The sequence below is a fragment of the Acartia tonsa genome, chromosome 14 (assembly GCF_053477335.1).
Source record: "Acartia tonsa isolate MP-2025a chromosome 14, ASM5347733v1, whole genome shotgun sequence".
NCBI classification, from domain to species: domain Eukaryota; kingdom Metazoa; phylum Arthropoda; class Copepoda; order Calanoida; family Acartiidae; genus Acartia; species Acartia tonsa.
Genome location: NC_137273.1, coordinates 14910995 through 14929531, shown reverse-complemented (window position 1 = coordinate 14929531; position 18537 = coordinate 14910995). Strand labels below are relative to the sequence as shown.

General features: G+C 31.7%; 1 protein-coding gene across 1 annotated transcript; it reads right to left on the bottom strand.

Moving 5' to 3' along the window:
* Nucleotides 1-935: 935 nt before the first annotated feature.
* Nucleotides 936-18265, bottom strand: LOC145306450 (uncharacterized). Its single transcript, XM_080148547.1, has 19 exons — nucleotides 18109-18265; nucleotides 17603-17701; nucleotides 17182-17280; nucleotides 14696-14791; nucleotides 14319-14417; nucleotides 12861-12995; nucleotides 12030-12134; nucleotides 10859-10957; nucleotides 10629-10727; nucleotides 10425-10502; nucleotides 10056-10148; nucleotides 8088-8180; nucleotides 7533-7628; nucleotides 3272-5028; nucleotides 2896-2978; nucleotides 2398-2456; nucleotides 1900-1967; nucleotides 1337-1408; nucleotides 936-1063 (listed from the first exon to the last, which is right to left on the bottom strand). The coding sequence occupies exons 1-18, from the start codon at nucleotides 18239-18241 to the stop codon at nucleotides 1349-1351; spliced, it is 3351 nt and encodes a 1116-aa protein (XP_080004673.1). The 5' UTR covers nucleotides 18242-18265; the 3' UTR covers nucleotides 936-1063; nucleotides 1337-1348.
* Between the last annotated feature and the right edge of the window lie 272 nt (nucleotides 18266-18537).

Sequence of the window (18537 nt, the reverse complement as noted above, 5' to 3'; positions counted from 1 at the left end):
AAGAACATACTTAGATTTTTAGGACATGATTATAAAGATGCTTTGCTTACAATTTGTGCCTTGTTGTCCTCAGAATCATTAGCACATAAAGCAGGTGTATATAATGTTCAATGATCATATCATTCAAAACTTGTTGCTAATAATGTTAAAATCAGTAAGTAGAAAATGAACGTACGGACATTTGGTAACCATTATACAGTTTTAAAACGAACCTAACTGTTACCGGAATCATCATGCAAATCTTTGAATTTAATAGGGCACTCAAGCATGACCCAAAATAACTATAAGAGCTATTCGTTACGGACAGACAGGCTAATGGACAGGCTCTAATTACAGAAACGCTTCGCTTTTAAGCTAAATAAAGAATGCACTGCACATGTATGTAATTCTTGCAACAGCATAATGAACGGAAAAAGTGGCTTGTCGTTTTTATAAAGAGCGTGTCCTAACTTTTGTTAAAAAAGCCTAAAACCATGAGAGGACCTAAGTAAAGCTTACCTAAAATAAAGAACCCAATTGGTTCAGTATTTATTCTGATCTTGTTGGTGCTTAAAGCAAAGTTTCTGGGAGATTCATGTGGGTTCATTATGGGAACAAAATCTTGACATAATTTCAACCAATTACATGTCTTAAATGTAATTCCACTGTATCCTGTTTGCTGATTTAGATAGTATGTCTCTAGATTACCTCTATTGCGTCTTTATGAGTTGCGCTTGTCTATTTAGGCATTTCCCGTCCGGGAGATAATTGGTTCAAATCTTATCTTAAAACTGCGTCATAACTAAAGACCTTAAAGTATTTCCTATTGCTACTACGTCAGTTGCGCGACAGTTCTAATTAGAATAGGGGGAACTCTCTTGTCACAAAACAGGCACAACTCATTACCAGGCTCAGTTAAGTTTTGTCAGACAAAGGTCATACTGTGATATTATACATTTTTATTTTGCAAATCACTTATAAAAATATAATCTTCATGACATAAAAAAAATCATATTACTATTTACAGCATGGCTCGAATTTGTATTCCATTTCTTGATTGGATGAATCTATGACAGCCACATATCTATGAGATGAAGCATTTCTGTTTAACATGTTATAAATTCCATCTAATACTATAATAAACTTCCGTAAAAAGATAGGCAAAGGGCAAACAAACGAAACATGCAAAGTGATATACAAACAGAAAGACGGACGGTAATTTAAGTCTTAGACATGCATATATGTAATCTTCTTAGACCCACATGCCAGAGGCCTACCTTATATAGCAGCTGGGAAATCCTAATTTAAAAGCACATACAAATAGACCCAAGTTGCTATACTAATATCAAAATTGTACCTTAACTCTCCCTCAAACTTTGGTCTCCTTGTCCAATTCAACGACAATTTCAATATCAGCTTTTTGCTGTCTCTAAAAAAATAAGAAAATAATAAGTATACTAATTGAAAAAGTAATTCTTCTTGCATAAACATAATACATAATACATAAACCTGTTCCATTATACACCTGATTAGTAGAAAATGGAATTTTAACCTCTAACTTATACGGCAGCTGAGAAAGTTACATTAAAGTCCCAGTTTGAGTAACTGCCATAGAATGGTCCCAAAGTGAAAGCTTATAAATGTTAGGAAAAGTTTCCTCAACAACAAAAATTGGTAATATCCTCTTAGAAATATTTTTTTTGAATTTTGATCATTTTTAAACCTCCCCCCAACCCCCCACCCACCGACAGAACTATGAACTATGGCCGCGGCGCTTGGCACCCTTGCCTGCCTAGCCGCAGCGCTCGGCTCCCTAGCCTAAAACCTAACCTAAAATATATTTGTTCTATAGAGGGGGGGGGGGGGGGGAGGTATAAAAATTTTCAAAGGCTATTTATGTGAGTTTTTTAATTTAAGTACCTGATTCTGTTCCATCAGAGGATGAGTTTCCCGTTCAGTACCAAACTCTTTCCGTTGGTCATCCACATCTAAAATATAAAGAAAATACAAAAAGACATGTTTTTTTTTTTCTTTAAGGAATTTATTAATCCCTATTTTGTTGGCACAAGGGACCAAGACAAAAAATATTAATCCTTAAATTTTCATTATCTTAACCAGTCTCTGTGTCTATAAAATCATTTGATAAATATTCTAAACTATAGAAATATATAAAATATTTAGGTGTGTACTGTGTATTCCATAAATCCTTTTGAAGTTTAGTATAAGTTCAATGTAGGATAGGTTTAGGGCTTTTTGGCAGGGGTTGATGTATGTAAATTCCTCTATACCTATAATTAAGGATTTGTAACACTTTAGCTCAATATCATAATAGTTAAGGCTTTTAATTGTTTTGCAAATGTAGCTTCTAGTGATGTTTTCATCCCTGGTAATTGAAAATGACAATATTATAATTCTTACCTATGCCAGAATCAGCGGGTTCATGGGTTGTAAGCATGTTATCAGAATTTTCATTTGTCCTAAGTAGTGAAGATGAATTATAATTCTAATCAATAGTTGCTAAACAGGGCACCTCTTTCCAAACAGTATTATCTAAATTCTTATTTCATTTGTAGGTTATGTACACTAGAAACAAAACAATCAAACCAAAACCCTAAAATTTTTCATTATTGTTAACTCTCTCAAAACTACATATATTAATATTTTACACTCATATCCTATTAAGTATTGTGCAAAAAAACACATCATAATCTGTTTAAATGGTTAACATTTATTTTAAATTCCAAAGGAAATGGAAGGGTGTATTAAAGCAGCATTTTAATTTTGTTAAAAGCGAATTTTTACTATTACAATTTTTTTAAAGAAAAAAAAATCTATCAGAAAATATTTGTATAGAAAAATTCTAACAGTGCAGTGTGTGAATTCATAAAATAAAGGATTTAAGACAGAAAAGCTTACCTCTTAAATGGATTTTGTATTCTCTCAAAGAACTCCTGGCCATTAACAGAACCCATGGGATGTAGAAATTTATAAAATATAGACTAAATATATAAACAAAATTGAACATTAACAGTTAAGAGATGGTTTTATAAAGTACACACCAGTTCATATAAAATTTTTCTTAATAATTAGTTATTTATGGTTAATAAATAGTTAATAATTTGTGCATGTGAAGTTTCAACCTTTTCATCTATACAGATTAAGTTTTATAAGATTTTGTTAAATATCATTATAGTTAGTTTCTATTAGACAAAAGCAGTAGCACATGGACTAAACTGAAGTCTAAGTGTAGGTGCAAATATAAGCTGGAATTCTATGGATCCATAAATAATACCTGACAAATAGTGCCAAAAAGCCAAAGCAAGCAAGATATTCCTAATATCTCTATTCTAAACTTGTAGCATCCTTGAGTTGTGTACAGAGTAGACCCATAGACTGGGAGTAAGAGTAACAGAATGTTTTCTATGATCAACAATGTTTGAAACCACATGTGTTTCAAAATTGAGCTTGTGCTTCTTTTTGTTGAATGGAAACTGATAATGACAGTATGAGAAGCTAAGCAACTCATACTGTACATTATAAGCCGCCTGATCCAAGTTTTTTTGTCTTCATTTTGTTGTTTGGTGAGAATTATTTCTCCTAACATGCTCAGCAATATGCATGTTGCAATCATATGCAAACATGTAAAAATGCCAATACAGTACAATGGATAATTTGTTGCCAAAAGAGAAAATATTGCTAAAGCTCTGGCAAAACCAAACATGAAGTAACTAATCCACAGTACCAAGTTTTTTAGAGTTTGGCCCAATGTTTGTCCTTTCTTTGATGTTCTGTGGGCAGATACACCATATGATAAAGAAAATATGGACAGTAATAATTTTCCTATGCATATGTAGGCATCCTCCCTGCTACAGGGTGAAATTGGTGATTGTATCATATTTTGTAAACTGATATGAAACACTTGGCTCATAGGGATATTTAGAATGTGATTAATGTAAGGTACTAACAAATAACACTGTAACCATATTTGTGCATAGTTTTCTATTCCATTTTCAACTGATTTAAGTATCTTCCAGGATTGCTCGCTCTGCTTGTGTGACTGTGTTTGTTGTAAATCAACATTTATCCTGAACTTATATTCTTCAAAGATGTAATAAAAGGGCCACAGAAGTTTAGCAAATGGCTTTAAACATCTTGAATCAAATGGAGATACTGTAGGTTTACATCTCTTTACCATTCCTACATAGGTCCCAAATGAAAAAACAGTTGAGCTCAACATTACCCAAAATGCTATTGAGTATCTTGTCTTTATTGAGTCAGAATCATAATCTATGCAAGGATACCAATCTTCATAACTTGTGCATGATTTGTTACTTAGTACTGATGCCAATACAGGAGATACCATATCTAGACTAATGCATTCTCTTTCTTCTATTGCATCTCTGAAGCAAGTTTGATAATCTGTTAGATTGTAACATGTCATATAGTCTGTTGTTTCATATCCAAAAGCAACTATTCCATAAAATCTAGTCAATGTTAAATCTGACCACATATCAACAAAAAAAAATATGATTGATGGTACTATTGTCAACAGAACTGCAAAGATAGCTAAACACTGTAAGGCTAACATATCTGGGTGATGTATGCTTTTGTAGGTTTCTATGATCCACAGGTCAATCTTGAAATAGCCAGTGTTTTCCCTGATACACTTTAAAGCTTCATTACGATTATTGTTGTGGGCAAGTTTTTCTAACTTCAACAGCTCCAGGCTGTTTACAAAGTTGTTGTTCTTGTTAGAGTAGTATAATGCTGTGTGTTTTTCATTTTCCTCATCTTCTTGAAAATTTGTATGCTTTTCTTTTTTATCATCATCTTTAAAATGGATAATGTCTTTCAAACAGTTAAAGTGTTTGGCTTCCTGAATCAAAAGAACACTACAGATTGCTGACACCATGGTAGATTTATTACTTTTACTTGCTAGTAATAGTGCATAGCTTAGAAAGCTTCTCATGAGTTTTGAATTGTCAGGGTCAATATTGTTGTACACATTTTGAAAGCCAATTTCCTCAATTTGATTGATGAAATATTCATCTAAAAAAATTAAATAGTCAAAAACTGTTTTTATTTCTTTTCCTCTTCATTTGCTTGGGGAATTTTGTATCAGAGTAAGATATTTAGCAATTTTTCACATATACCTCACATTTTGTTCTTCAATTGCAGTTCAATTGTCTATAATTTTGAAGAAAAAAAAATTGATTTGACTAGGGATGGCAATCGTCAAATTTTTGGACCGGATTCAGAATCTTACAAGAATCTGTCAAAACAATGGCCGATTCCCCTGAATTCCGGATTCTTATTTTTGGTGGATTCTGGATTCGGAATCTGGATTCTAGCAATATTTTAAAAGGCTTTTTTTAAAAATAAAAAAAAAATAATTGCAGCATATGTCCTAAAAATAAATGTTCTTGGTGTTCTCTATAATTCACTTCAGAGAATTGAACCAGATTTTAAAAGATTTTATATATAATGATGATAATCTTTGCCTTCAAAAGTGGGAATTGAAAGAAAAAACTCAAGACGCCAATTTTAGCCTTCCAATTAAGAATCCGAATCTGCTATTAAAAAACAGATTCCGGATAAAGATTTGGATTCCAAAATTGACCAAAAATTGGGCGGATTCTGAATCCCAGATTCGGATACGGATTGCCAACCCTAGTTTTGACTTAATAACTGTAAATGCAGCTAGATCCCAATGGGCTGGTAGTACAGTCTGTTTACACATGTACAAGAAGTGCACACAAAATGCACTAATAATTAGGATAATTTGTTTGCTTTGCCATTCCAATAGATTTTGAATTCTTAACTATTTCTTGTTTATTATAGATCTTTTAATTTTTATTCTATTAATGTGTAAACAGAGACTGTTTTGTCAGCTTTATTGGAGCAAGATACATTAAAAGTAATATGTAATATAGTCAGAATAATGACCTTCAAATTTGATGTTGTTTCTTTAATTTTTCAAAAATCTTATACAATGGAAAAATAGGTTTTAATGTATAATTTGTGGAAAAATGTTAAATATTTTTTTTCTGGCATAAAATGACCCTAACTAATAAAGTAAAGAAAATATTGATTATTTAATATCTGTCAAGAGTAAGTTAATTAAATAAAGCAATACTTTTGTTCCTATAAATAAAAACATATTGTATCATGAATAACTACTAGTTGTTTAAAAAACATTTAAACCATTTTTTTTTTCTTCAAAGTTTAGTGTTTAGTATGTCCCATTGTCTCTTATAGTTTTATCATAATTTATTTCCAGTTCCATCCTATCCAAGCATAAAAATAATATTCAATAATATTTTTATAAACAATTATGATATTAAGGTTAAAATAATCTGATTTGTGAACCTGGGTTACAGCTCAGTCATAGTAATGACACTAGTTAATGTGTGGGCGGCGGATAAGAGGTGCTGGCGGTGTCTAACCAAACCTGGATCAAACTCTATCCCAGATAGGGCTTGGGCCATGTTGAGCAGTGTTTAGCAAGCCCTAGCGGTGAGGAGCCAACCAGTTGGCCTGACAAGACAGCACTGCCTGAATTTTCTGACGAAGACAGTGTTTAGTGGAGAAATCACCCAAAGTTTGTTGAAGAATTTTGTGCCCACCTAAGCAAATTGTTTTGCAGGCAAGCTGGAAACAAAGGCTGCAATTGTATGAAGGTGGAGTTATCTAGCCACAGATAGCTAGCAGTGTCAATTATATTTATCACCTCCCCTTAGTCTTAGGAGTGGCCCTTACTAACCAGTCAAACAAAGCCAGGAGAAGCTCAGTTGGTGTGCAATAAATTAATCATTCTACCTAACTTCATTCCCTGAACATCTTATCTAATCAATTGACTTTGAGTTGTCAAAGTGTGGACAAATCTCTTCTTGAATACTACCCAGCTAATTGATTGGCAAAGTTTTAGCTGTTCCCAGAACCCCAAAGCCAACCTAGGACTGTGCCAATTGATCCATATCTATCAACCTAATGCTGGGCTCCAGAAGCAGCTTGCCTTGCTGGATTTGTTCCATGCCCATGCCCTGTTCCTGATTTTGGTCATCCTGAAGCAACTCAAAGATAGGAAAGCCATGGTGGACTCTAAGGAATGTCTGGCCCCAAAGGGTTAACAGAATTTCCAAAGGTGCTCCACCCATAGGAGGCTTGGACCCACACCAGAGATGAAACCAAATTTTACAGGGTATGAAAGGCCACTTGTAATGTCCCATGTCTCTCTACCAAACTCCTAAGTGAAACGGAGCTACTCATAACCTTTAATTTATCTGTTAACCATATATTGTAAGAATTCTTTAGTATTGTCAGTGCTTTACATTGTATAATTTTTTTTTTCTTCCCAGTAGTACAGAAGGAGGGAAGAATAATTTGGGATACTCCAAAAGTCCCCTTCTAATACTATTTTACGTTTTATTTTATAATATTTATAATATGAATAATAATAATGATTTATTGTCATCAAATTTCATCTGCTGCAATCAAACTTGCTTGATGTGTAAAAAAGTATAACCCTATTGAAACTATGATATTAAACCTACCAAAGTTTTTCTCTACACTGCATAGCATTTTGTCATAAAGGTATTTACCCATCTCAACATGGCCATGACCAGCAGCCAACTTCATTAAAGCTTTATCTATATAAGAATCAAATCAATAGGAATATTAATTTTTAAATGATACATTGATAGGAGTTAAAGTGTAGCAGGACAGACTAATTTGAAGAGAAGCTATGTGCCACCTAATATTAATGATTTTGTAAAAAATTATGAATTTTAATGTAATTATATTTTTTTTTATTCCTTTCCTAAATTACATAAATGTAAGGAATCATTTGTTATCCTGTTCAACCAATACTAAATCAGTAAACATTTAGATCAGTTGTTTTGCTTAATGCATAAATAAACTTTTGTATATAACCTATGTATTATTGGTGTTTGAAGCACAGCTTCTCTACAGTTAAACTTAGTGACGTCTGTCGGTTATTCTCGCACGCTATGTATGCTAGAAGAATGTAAAAAATGTAATAAAAAAAACAACATGTAGACATTATCATGAAACTTGTATTTTGAATAATAATACATATAGGAACTTACCTATAACACTACAATCTTCAAAGCTATTGTCAAATAGATATTTGACAATATTGATTTCTCCAAGTTGAATTGCAAGCTGCAATGCAGTAAGCCCTAATTTTTTTTTTATAATTTAAAGGAAGCATGCAAGAAATACCACGCTTTAACTGCTGAAAGACTGCCACAAGTAGACCAAATACCCCAAATTTGAAGCCTTCAGCTTCTATAACAAAAAAGTTCTAGGCATTTTAAAATGACATTTTATGTACAATGGAAATTTTGAAAGAATTGCAATGCTCATGTTGAAAACTTTAAAATTAAACTACGTGGCCTAGAAACAAAATTATAAGCTTATTTTTGTCATAAATTTAGGTTTCCAGTAACTAATTATATTTTTACAATAAAAATACCCATTTTTATGTCAAAATCATTAAAAAAAATTAAGTTTTACTTGCATTGTAACGAATGTACTGTAGCCAATCAGAAGGCTGAACCAGCTTAACAACCAATCACAGCTAAGCTTGTATTAGTTTACCCCTTTGTTTCCGCTATGATTTTCGTTTAAAAATGCAATTTAAATCGAATTGTTTTCATAGATTTTGACTATGAAATGTGGTGTTTTTATTGTAAAAATGTAATCAGTTACAGGCAATCTAAGTTTCTGACAAAGATAAGGTTATAATTTTATGTCTAGGCAACGTAATTTAACCCATTAGTGCCGAACCGGGCATCAAAACCCGGTTCCGAAAAATGGAAAAAAAAACGGTTTCCGGCTTCATAATTGCATCATTCTCAGAATGAATCCCCCCTCTACTACCCTGACTTTCATTTCCCCCTGGAGCAGGCAGTTTAGCTTACTTCAGTTTGCTGGTATAGCTCAACAAAATTTGAAAATCATGAAAATTCAAAACACCCTTCTAACTTTTTTGTTTTTATAGTAAAGTCGCTGATTTTTTTTGTGAAATCTATTGTTTATTGACAAGTACATCTACTTGTGAATTCGTTTTATTCAAACTATAATTTTTTATATGATTTTTTTATCGTTTTTTTACGCCCTATTATGACCCGGTTCGGCTTGGCCATAAATACCCGAAAATTTTAAAACCCGGCTCGGTTTCGGTTTTTATTACCCGGTTTTAACTTTTCAACCAATAAAAATAACAGTTTACGTCATTAGTAAGGGTTTGAGCCACCCTAATAACCCTAGTAATCTCTATAGGTGTCACCCAATAGTTTTATGCTCGTTTTCTGATATGTAACACCCAAATTTTATATGTTCTTTTTTTGTAGTGTGTGTCTTTTAAAACTTCGAGCAACGGGTTTTTTTACCCGAAAACGGCGGCACCTATAGCCGAAACACTAAATTTGAAATAAATCGCTTCGTATTATACTTGTAGCTCTTTAGATTACATGAGGTTGTGTAGTTTTCAATTACGGATCGTATCAAAGTTCTAAAAAGTGTTCATCTCACTTTTGGCGTTCAAAAATTACATTTTTCGATTTTTGGTCAAAATAACCGGGTTTATACAGGTCAACCGGGTTTTAAAACTGGGGGAAAGCACCAAAAACGGGTGTTAATGCCTGGTTGGTATTTATGGCCAAGCCGAACCGGGTTTTTTTGCAACTTTCCTGTGCACGCCACTAGAGCAAAACAAAAAAATACGAATTCCGTTTTGACCATTATAAAGCTTCCCTGAAACTTACAGCTCGATCGGCCCATAAAAGTGGCGCTCGGCACTAATGGGTTAATATTGTTTTTTCTTTTATGAGCATTGGAAATCTTTCAAAAATTCCATTGTACATAAAATGCTATTTTGAAATGCCTAGAACTTTTTTGTTATTGAAGCTGAAGGCTTATAATTTGGGGTATTGGGTCTTCTATTGGCAGTCTTTCAGCAGTTAAAGCGTGTTATTTCTTGCAGGCGTCCTGTAATATGATAAATATTCAATTATAATTATGAGTAAGGCATTAATTAAACATTAATAAACCTGATTGATCTGTATGATGTTTTTCTTCCTTGTAAATTCTTTTTATTACATCAAAGTTACTTGATCGTACAGCTAAATGCACAGCTGAATTTTCTGATAGTAAAATAGCATTGTTTATAAACTTTCCTCTGTTTCTTTAATTCATTAATGTAAAAATGTACAATAAAACCATAAAAGACTATATTTTTCTGCTTTTAAAAGTTTGGTGTTTGTATTAGCAATGCTTAAAACTTTGTTTTATAATTTGGATTTGCCTTTATAAGATATATTTCAAAAAGTATGTTAAAGTACACAGTATTTAATCTTCAATTAAAGAAGCTTTTATTATTGTTATACCCTGAGCATTAATATCTTATGTAAATCAATTACCTATTTTTTCTTTAAGCTTTTCGGCAAGAAAAAGAGCTTCTTTATTTTTTTCTTCTATGATCCTTATCGCATTTTCACCTACAAAAAGAGAGATTATAGTAAAATTACAAATGGAATATATAACTAATATGATTTATTCAGAATTTATTTTTGAATTATTAATTTATCCTTAGTTTTTGAAAATCACATAATTTAACATAATACCTTTAAGGTTTCTGTGACCTACATTAGCCCCTTTTCCGATTAGAAAGTTTATTACTTTCAAATTACTTTCTTCTGCTGCTATAATGATGGCCGTGTTGCCTTAAAAATGACATTTTATAATGTTGAAAAAAGTGAAAATTTAAAGTTTGAGTTAAAAAAATAATGTGATAAATATAAATTAGACATGAGAAATCTATCTCTATAATAAAATATCATAATGTTGTTCTTACCACTTTCATTTGCTGTATTTAGTAGTTCTGTATAATTACAAATAAATTGTAAGCTTTCCAAATCTCCTGATCTTGCAGCATAGTGCAAAATATTGTTTCCTAAAATAAATTTTTATTAGAGAGACTAATTTCCAAATTTGACAGTTCATCCCAATTTTTTTCTTTTTCTTTGATCCTTTTTATTTTACACTTGTGGCTACACACCTAGAGGCATGTAAAATGTTTTCTTTTCAATTTATGTTAAAATCTACTGTTTACAAAAAAAAATATTTTTTTCGATGCTAGATGGGGTTAGGTATGTTTTTTGGTTTTAGATTTCTCTTGTGAGGGTGGTGGTACCCGCCCCAAATAGCTAAAAAAAACATTACTGGGACCTATCAGATGCCACACTGTAAAGGAGAAACATGTCGGTTCAGTTGTAGCAAAATTCTTTGGTGCAAAAAGACAGACATATATCCTGTTACTTTAAATTTAAGTTTAAAATAATTTTAATCTTAATCTGGCATGACATATGAATCAAATGAAAGGATTTTAGAATTAAATGAGAGGTAGGGATTAACGAATATGAAGGAACTTAAATAAAAGTTTTTGTGTAATAGGTATAATATTTTATTGTACATGTTAAGATGTTTTTTTAAAGTAAATATATTTTTTAAAATCCAACCCTAAAGCACAAAATTCTACCAGAATAAAAAAATCAAACAGAGAACAAGAATGTATAATTTTTTTCTGTATTCATTCTGGTTGTATCAGAAAATCGGAAAACGCAGTTCATTCTGAAACACCCTGTATAATGTGTAAGGGACAGACCTAGTACAGAGTAGCTACGCTTATGTTGATTTTATTGATATTAGTTGTATTGCTTCCTCCTGCTCAAGGATTGAAAGGAGAGGAACCTACCCCATAGCTATCACATTGATTATTGTGCTTATCTATCATAACCTATGGGTCCTTCCCCATAGCTATTTCTATCATGCAATACTAAATAAATTTTGATTACTTCTCATTGTGTTGATTCCAGTATAAAACATGACTTTCTTTATTACACACTGCTTGTAGACAACAGTCTTATCATTTTTGCAGAGCTGCTCTAAATCAGGAATGTCAATCACCAAGAACCCGTGTAGCACACTACTCAGTGCTGCATAATTATAGGAACATTTTATATTACCTTTCATATCTAACTTTCCATCAAGACTTCCAATACTTTGTAAAAACTTGGCTGTTGTTAAACTTCGACTTTTGAAATCCAAATGTTGTTGAAGAGCAGATAATCCTATTAATCATATCAATCAAAATTCTTTAGCATGCTATGAAAGGAAACCTGCAAGAAATGTACTGCTATAACTGCTGAAAGACTGCCACAAATAGACCAAATACACAAAATTTGAAGCTTCCATCTTCAATAACAAAAAAGTTATAAGCATTTTAAAATGACATTTGCGGTAGATAAAATTTTAAAATTTACTATAACTAATAACATTTTTACAATAAATTCACCACTTTTTATAGTCCTAATCTCTTTAAAAATTCGGTTTAACTTTTGTTTGTTAGTGAAAAATCCTAGCGGAAAATATGAAAAAAATTTAAGTATCTACAGATGCTTAGTTGTGATTTGTTGTTGACATATGACAATGGCGATAAATTTATGTATACCTTCAATGATGATATATAATTTAACTCTCTGTAGATTACAATTAGTGGTTAAAATGTTTGGACCAAATCAAAATTCAAGTAAAATCCACAAAGTTGTTAAACTGTTATAGTAAAACTTTGGGACTAGTTAATAAACAGCCCAAATTCCCTCCCTCCCAGGGAATTATAACATTTTTGGGGAGATTTTGACTGTGAAATTGGGTGTTTTTTTGAAAGTGTGTGATGTGTTAGTTACTGGCATCCTAACTTTAAGCCCAAAATAAGCTTTCAATTTGGATTCTAGCTAACATTAAATTTTCTATTTTGAGTGCTGGAAAATTTGTGGCATTCTTTGAGCACCATGGGCGGTGTTTTTCTTGCAGGCTTCCCTTAGGGAATTCTTTAAACTTGCCTGCATAATTAAGCCGTGCACCCATTGAACAAAGAAGTTTTAAAGTTTCCAGTTTTCCAGATTCTGCTGCAATGAAAGCAGGAGTCTCACCTTAAATAACAATCTTAATAAATTAATATTGAATAATAATATGGTATAGAGAGGTTAAGAGTTAAATACTGTGCTGCTAGCGAACACCTACCCATATACCAACAAGATTTGCTATACGATTTATGAGCTTACACTTTTTAAAAATTATTTCTTGTATAAGTTATAACTTTGTCCTCTTTGTCCACAGTCTTACTAGCTACCCAAGAGCATTAATTAAAACCCAATACAACTTTACATATCAAAAATGGACCTTTCCATAAAATGAATAAAATCCAAGAGTGTTCTACATTAGAAATGTCCCCCAAGTAGATTTGTTACCTAGTATGTCCCCTAAAGAGTTTGTCGCATTAATACATTTGTCAGTGTGTTGTAATAGTTATTTCTCGCTTCGTATTATAAACGGCTTTCCGCGGATATAGAATGTACAATTATAAGATTAAAACCAGTTTTTAGCCCCTAGGTGCCGTAGGCACGGGCTAAAAAAACTGGTTTTAATCTTATGATTGTACATTTTTATATTTGTAGAAAGCTGGATATAATACAATGCTAGACATAGTTTTTTCGTATGGATGAGAACCAGTTCCTATCCACCGGATTCGAATGAATACGAGAAAATATTTTATGTCATATATATGCACATTTATCATATATACATAAGATACTAAAATACCATACAAGCCTAGAGATAATTTTAATACTCTTACCAATACAATTTTTTTAAAAAAGAACAGAAAGACACAGAATATATGTTAGAATAAAAAATAAGCTGCTTGTCTTTCATCTATAGACATAAAAATTACTTTAAAAGATTAATTTTTAAGATAACAGGGATAAGAAGATCCATATTCACAATGTAGCTCATCAAAGTAGACAGAAAAAAAACATTATTTATATTATAACAATGCATTTATAAATTTATTGGTAAAATATTAGATTTCTTTTTTGCTGCCAGGATTTGATGATAGGTCACAGAAGTTTAACTTATTTTTTCAGAGATTTTGTATGTTAAATGGGGTGTTTTTATTGTTAAAATGTAATCAGTTATTGACTCTCAAACTTATAAAAAATAAGCTTATAATTCTACTCCAAGCTGGTGTAATCTAATATTGAATTTTCTAATTTTAGGGCTGGAAAAATTCTAAAGAATTTCAATTTGATAAAATGTCATTTTAAGAACCCTATAACTTTTTTTTAATTAGGCTGGAGGCTTCAAAATTGGGGTATTGAGTCTACTTGTAGCAGTCTTCAGAGTAGTGTATTTCATTTAAGTAATGAATTTTAGGTGAAGAAAATATGGTATAAACTGTATATAAATTGAAATACCTGTCTCAGTGTTTTCTTCTATGTTAACACCTTCATGTACCAACTGCTTTATGATTTCATTATTTCCATTTTCTGCAGCATAGTGGATGATACACCAACCTTAAAGGCTTTGTTAATTAGAGGATTTAAGTTTTAAAATAGCAGTAATGTAATCTTCTATTATTTTTTTATTGCTCAAAAAAAAGGTCATAGACATTAATATTTACCCCCTCTAAGTAATGCAACTTTCCTGGAAGATATGATTTCCTATGAAACTTTAAAGAGGTTAATCTAAAATACAAAGTAGAGCAATGTCTCTCCGCCTAATCCTGATCCTGCAGTGCTTTTAAGCTGTTTGCATTATATTTCATAATTTTAGTTTAACTAAGATAACTTACCAAAGTCACTATTTTCTTTTAGATTTGCTCCTTTTTCCAATAAGTATGCAATCACTTTAATATTGCTCTTACTAGCAAAATGTATAGCCTTTTGTCCTAGAGATAAATTTTAGAATTTATTTGTGCATAAGTAAAATTATTAGACAGCACTAGAGCAGTAAAATTAAAATTGTTTATTTTATCTAAATGCTACAAAAAAGTCGCCAGCAGATGTTTTTCCTTTCATTTGGGATTTTTTATGCTTATAAAATATACCTTTTTTGACCTAAGATACTCAAATAGTTTCTTTACACGCCCAATCAATCAGTTTTGAGATATCTCCATATTTCAAGGAAAACTGACAAAAAATGCAAATTCGGTTGTTACCTTTATATGCACAGATACCATAAAATCAAAAAAAAAATACTTTTTTATACATTTCTTTATTTTAAAAAGTTTGATACTGTTGAATTATATATTCTTGAAGGGATTTATGCATTGATAATACAAAAACATAATATTGGGTGGAAATAAATCTTCAAAAGTATTTTTTTTTAATAAGAAATTTATCCCTCATCGCCCTAGAGAAAAGCTGCCTGACCTCTAGTGTTCATGGTTTTGTCAAAAACATGTTTAAAAAAATTAGCCAAAAAAGTACATAAAAAAGCCAGGAAAATAAATTGTTTTACTGCAAATTTGGGATTGCTGACCTTAAAGATGCTCTTACTGGTGGTGATGGTGACCCAGATGACAGTGAAGTACATGAGCATTATGGCAACACAACTATTGATCTATGTTGAACATAGTATGTTCTGATTTTTATATTCCTAGCAGCCTCCAATGAAAAAGAACTTTAACTATCTTTTAAAAACTACAGTATTTACCATATATATTGAGAATTAAAAAACCATGAGTGTATATTTAGGGATTTCTCTTGATTGGAGGCTGCTAAGAATTTTAAAATCAGAACATAGTTTAATAGTTGTGTAGCCATAATGCTCATGTACTTTAATACCATCTGGATCACCATCACCACCAGTAAGCATCTTTAAGGTCAGCATCCCCAAATTTGCAGTTATACAATTTATTTTTCTAACACATTAAAATACTTTTTTACGTACTGTTTGGGCTATTTTTTCCTTTTACATGTATTTAAAAAAAACTATGAACACTAGAGGTCAGCAGCTGTCCTTTAGGGCGATGGGGGTTAAATTTCTTATTTTAAAAAAAGTTTTTGAAGATCATTTATTTCTACCCAATATTATGTTTCTGTATTATGTTTGCATAAACCCCTACAAAAATATTTAATTCAACACAATAAAACTTTTAAGATGAGAGAAATGTATAAAAAAGTATTTTTTTATTGATTTTATGGTATCTGTGCATTGAAAAATTTTCCTTGAAATAAGGAGATATCTCATAACTGATTGATTCGGCTTGTAAAGAAACTATTTGAGTATCTTAGGTCGAAAAAGGTCTATTTTGTAAGCATTTTTGACAGAGTTTTTGCCAAATAATGATGAAACATATCCTTATACTAAAGTAACAGGATGTTTGTCTGTCTGTGTGTCTGTCTGTACCGAAGGATCTCGCTAACCGCTGAACCGATCGGGTTCTCCTTAACATGGTAGATTCTCATGTGTCCTGGGAAGGTTTATAACTATTTTGGGGGAGGGTACCACCCCCCTCCCAAGAGAAATGACAAAAAAAATCGAAATTTTAAAAAACGTTTAGGAGACTTCAACGTCAAATGAAGAGGTATCGTACGTAAATAATTATAGTATAGACTTTATCAAACAAAAACATTTAAAGTGCCACTAGAGGCCTCTAGGGGCGTAGCCGCTAGTGTATAATAAAGAAACAGTCTTTATAAATTTTAATACAATTGTATGATAGGATTAAAATTTTTATATTTTGGCCCCCCCTAGTGACCAAAACGCCCCCCCCCCTGCCCCCCTAGCCACCGCCCCCCCTGCCCCCCCCCCTAAATGTTGAAAAATGCCCCATTTTGCCCCCCCCTGGTCAACAAAAATGCCCCTTTTTGCCCCCTACCCTACAAAAAGCAAAACTATCCCAGTTTCCAAAGAAAGATCAAGAAATACTCATAAAAAAAAAATTTTTGGCGCTTTGCGCTAACCAGACAATTACTATTCATTTAACCTTACCAAATTTTTTAATTAGTGTAGAAATTAGGTTATAATCTTTTTTTCACTGAACATAACAAACCAGGTAATAGGAAGTATTTTATTTTGTATAATATAAACTTTTACTTTTGATGTAGCTGAAGGGAAGTTGGTAAGAATGGAGAAATAAGGGAAGAGGGTTGTGGGAAGTTTTCACTTAGAATTGTTTGTCTGAATAACATTCCCTGGTACTTGGTTCTGAGTTATTTTTGTGTCTGTAACTTTTTTTAAACTTAAAACTATTCGGAGCAATATCTACTGATGGCTTTTTTTTATGTTAACAATATTAATCAAAATTATTGATATAACCACATATGTTCATACCATAAAAGTCACTATCTTGCAAGCTTGAGCCCATATCCATCAACATTTTGATAGTAGGTAAAAAGCCCCCTTCGCAAGCATGATGTATAGGCATTTTTCCTGAAATATACATAATAAATCTAGATGGTTCGTTGACCCTAAATTTGGTTGAAATTAAAAAGGAAATTCTAGCAGTACCATTATTTACAATATTATTTACAATATTTACACTGTAATCGAATATTATAATCACAGCTTCCTCTGTATATAAGAAATTTATATATTTTAAGATTTATTATGCAATTCATTTAACTAGTTATAATTTTTATTTATTTAATGATTGAGCCAACAAATCAGGGTTGATGGGATTCTTATTTCTAATTATTACTGATACTTTTAATTTTAATCAAAATAATAATAAACAAATACAAGTATATATTACCTTCATTATCTCTTTCATTTAGGCTTGAACCCACTTCTAGCAAATACTTTGATAAAGCTAAGTTTCCCTTTCCACATGCTAACATGAGGGGCGTGGAACCTATAAAATAAAACAAAAGCAAATTATATTTTTTTTAATTTCTAGGGTCTTTAGCCAAGTCTGTGTTCCAGCACAGCTACCAGTTTATCTCCCTGCTTAATTTTGGAGAACATAACAAATAATTAACTACTTTAACAAAGCAGTACAAGTTGAGAAACTACTGATAAATTGTTCAGGGGCTGCTATTCAGCCTATAATCACAATTGAAAATGCCGGAAAATTTTATATTTTGTTGGAGTAAAACTTGTCTTTCTCGTAAATGAAGGGGAGTGGGTAAGAAGGAAAGAAAAAAGATAAGGGGGAAGGTTGTAAGGAAATTTTCCCTTAAAATTGTTTGTCAGAATCACATTCCATTTTCACTGAAATTGTAAAATAAAGTCAGTATTGGTATGTTAAAAAAATATTACCATGAAAACCTCTACTTTTGATAAGAGTCTGATTTTTCTGTAACAACTCTTCTACATGATTAACATCACCAAGGACACAATGTTGCAAGAAAGCTTCTTGCTCAACCTTTGAGGGCGCTGTATCAACCATCATGTGATTCAAGTTATGGCATAGTATATAGCTGTAAGAATTAAATTTTTGTTAATATATCAATTTGTAGTTAAATACTTGAATATGTTTTATTGTAAAACATTTAGAAATCTACATTTACAGATTATTATACTATCCTTATATGAAAGAAAGGGTGTATTTCTGTCTTTTGTACCTAATGATCTTGCTAATAAATGAAATAGTATGGTTTTCTTTTACAAAGTAGATTTCAATAGGTCGTGATTGGTTTACCACCCTCCCAAGAGATATCCCCCACTGGAAAAAATGACCCCTTGACC

Coding starts and splice junctions, on each gene's coding strand:
- LOC145306450 (XM_080148547.1), bottom strand. CDS start 18,241: ATGATGGTTGATACAGCGCCCTCAAAGGTTGAGCAAGAAGCTTTCTTG. Junction 12,996..14,318: donor AGAAGAAAACACTGAGACAG/GTATTTCAATTT, acceptor TTGTTATTTAAG/GTGAGACTCCTGCTTTCATT. Junction 5,029..7,532: donor CAGTGTAGAGAAAAACTTTG/GTAGGTTTAATA, acceptor TAATTTTTTTAG/ATGAATATTTCATCAATCAA.